At 34.8% G+C, this 2,002-nt stretch overlaps 1 protein-coding gene across 1 annotated transcript; it reads left to right on the top strand.

The window, feature by feature from the left end:
* Positions 1–959: 959 nt before the first annotated feature.
* On the top strand, positions 960–1,996 carry LOC119665421 (putative cyclin-dependent serine/threonine-protein kinase DDB_G0272797/DDB_G0274007; the record flags this gene model as incomplete). The annotated part of the gene is made up of 2 exons (XM_038074651.1): positions 960–1,390; positions 1,433–1,996. Coding segments are annotated over 2 exons (995 nt in total), but the record flags the coding sequence as incomplete, so codon positions are not given.
* Between the last annotated feature and the right edge of the window lie 6 nt (positions 1,997–2,002).

Raw genomic sequence — 2,002 nt, 5'->3', positions numbered from 1 at the left:
TATTTAATATAACCTCGTCAGATGCTCTGTTAGGTGAATATTATTTTTTATCAACAAAACATAACAAGAAAGAGGAATCTGAAAAGATGTAACTTCTTCTTATATGGCAAATTATTCTTCTTTCTAGATATAAAACATATCACTTAATGTACATAGATGCGTATTATTTTTAAAAGTTCTACCAATAAATGATGGAAGCATCATATAGTGTGGGAATATATGACACACAAAAATTTGTTATTGATTTGCAAAATTACTTGATTTGCTTTAAAAACAAAATATATCGGTAATGTGTTATCGATAAATGCAACACTATATTTTTGTAAATAGAAAATATTTGTAAAATCATGAATCAAAACTGACTCATACAGATCCTATAAAAATAGCATACTTAAACTACAGTCAATATACTCAATAAATGTCTTTTAAAATTTAATGCGCATGATAGCATAACTGTTGGTTCCAGTGCATCATACACATATCAACGATGATAGTTTCGCAAAATTTGCACTAACTTGATATCCTAGTTAGCTTCTAATCAATATTTCCAAAGTAACGGAGCACTCAAAGAGGAGCTTAGACTTTATATTTTTAAATAATATCAATAAATGGACCAACATAAAAGAAATCTTCTAACGTAGCTAAATTGGTTTAATTAGTATAATTTTGATATAATTTTTAATTGGTATAAATTTTGAACCATTTCACAACCGAATGAGCCAAAACAGTTTTAAACAAAAGCATCTAACTTTTCAGTGTAATTATTACATTTAAAATTCTGCTCGGAATATTTTGTGTGAAAATTAGTTGAACTAATTTCTAAACCAAATCAATGCTTCATTATATCGAACTAACAAAATAAAACCCTTCCAAAATATATGCTACCATAAACATTACAATAAAATTTTTTTCATTTTATGAATTTATTTTAATTTTTTTTTTTCTATTTTTATTTTTAGGTTCCATTGAGTCTGAAGATTTATCCCTTGAACCGCAAACAGTATCCAGTCCGGTGCTGTGTAGTCCATTGAAGGAAGAACGCAGCACACCGCCAACATTGGCAATTGTTAAGGAAGAAACAAGTAATAATAGTTGTACAATGTATCCTACACACCTTAGTCAAAATCAGATAACAACAACAACAAGCACAACACTAGGCAATAATACAAATACAACAACACAAAGCAATACACACCATCACCACCAACATCAACACCACCATCAACAACAACATCAGCAACAACCCCAACAACAACAGCAACTTCCACAACACACGCAACACCAACACCATCACCACCAACAACAACACTCGCCACAACACCAACAATATCACCAACAACAAACACAACATCATTTACAACAAAACCAAATACAACATCACAGTCAATTACACCAACACCCACACTTACAACACCAACACCAACACCAACAACAGCAACACCAACACAATCATCAACAGCAACAACAACAACAACAACAACACTATCAACAACAACACCACCACCAACAGCAACATCAACAACATCATCAACAACCACAACAACAACAGCATGCAAATAGTAGTAGCGGCAAAATATCATATCGTGGCATTTTCACCACTACAGGTAACACAACAATGAGCGGTCTTCAATCAGCTGCAGCTGCTGCTGCCGCACAACAGCAACAACAGCAGCAGTTGAGTTCACCACAGCTAAGCGTGTTGCCTGGTCAAATGTCACCACCATCAGCAAGTCTAGGAAATAGTTGGGGTCTACCCAGTCCAGATAAAACATTATTCCAACCACCCATGTTTAGTTTACTAGGCCCAGGACCACAAAATACCGCGCAACCACATTACGCTGCACAACAAAATATAGCACCACCTTCATCCACACCATCACCATCACATCATCTACATGCAGGCTACGATGATGGACGTGCAACACAGCATGTCGAATTACTTGGTCTCAATATGGATTGTTCACCTATCATACTCAAACAACCACCTCCAAGCTATACCAGC

Source organism: Teleopsis dalmanni, unplaced genomic scaffold (assembly GCF_002237135.1).
Source record: "Teleopsis dalmanni isolate 2A unplaced genomic scaffold, ASM223713v2 unscaffolded_contig_5171, whole genome shotgun sequence".
Lineage (NCBI taxonomy): Eukaryota > Metazoa > Arthropoda > Insecta > Diptera > Diopsidae > Teleopsis > Teleopsis dalmanni.
This window is presented reverse-complemented; position numbering and strand designations above follow the sequence as displayed.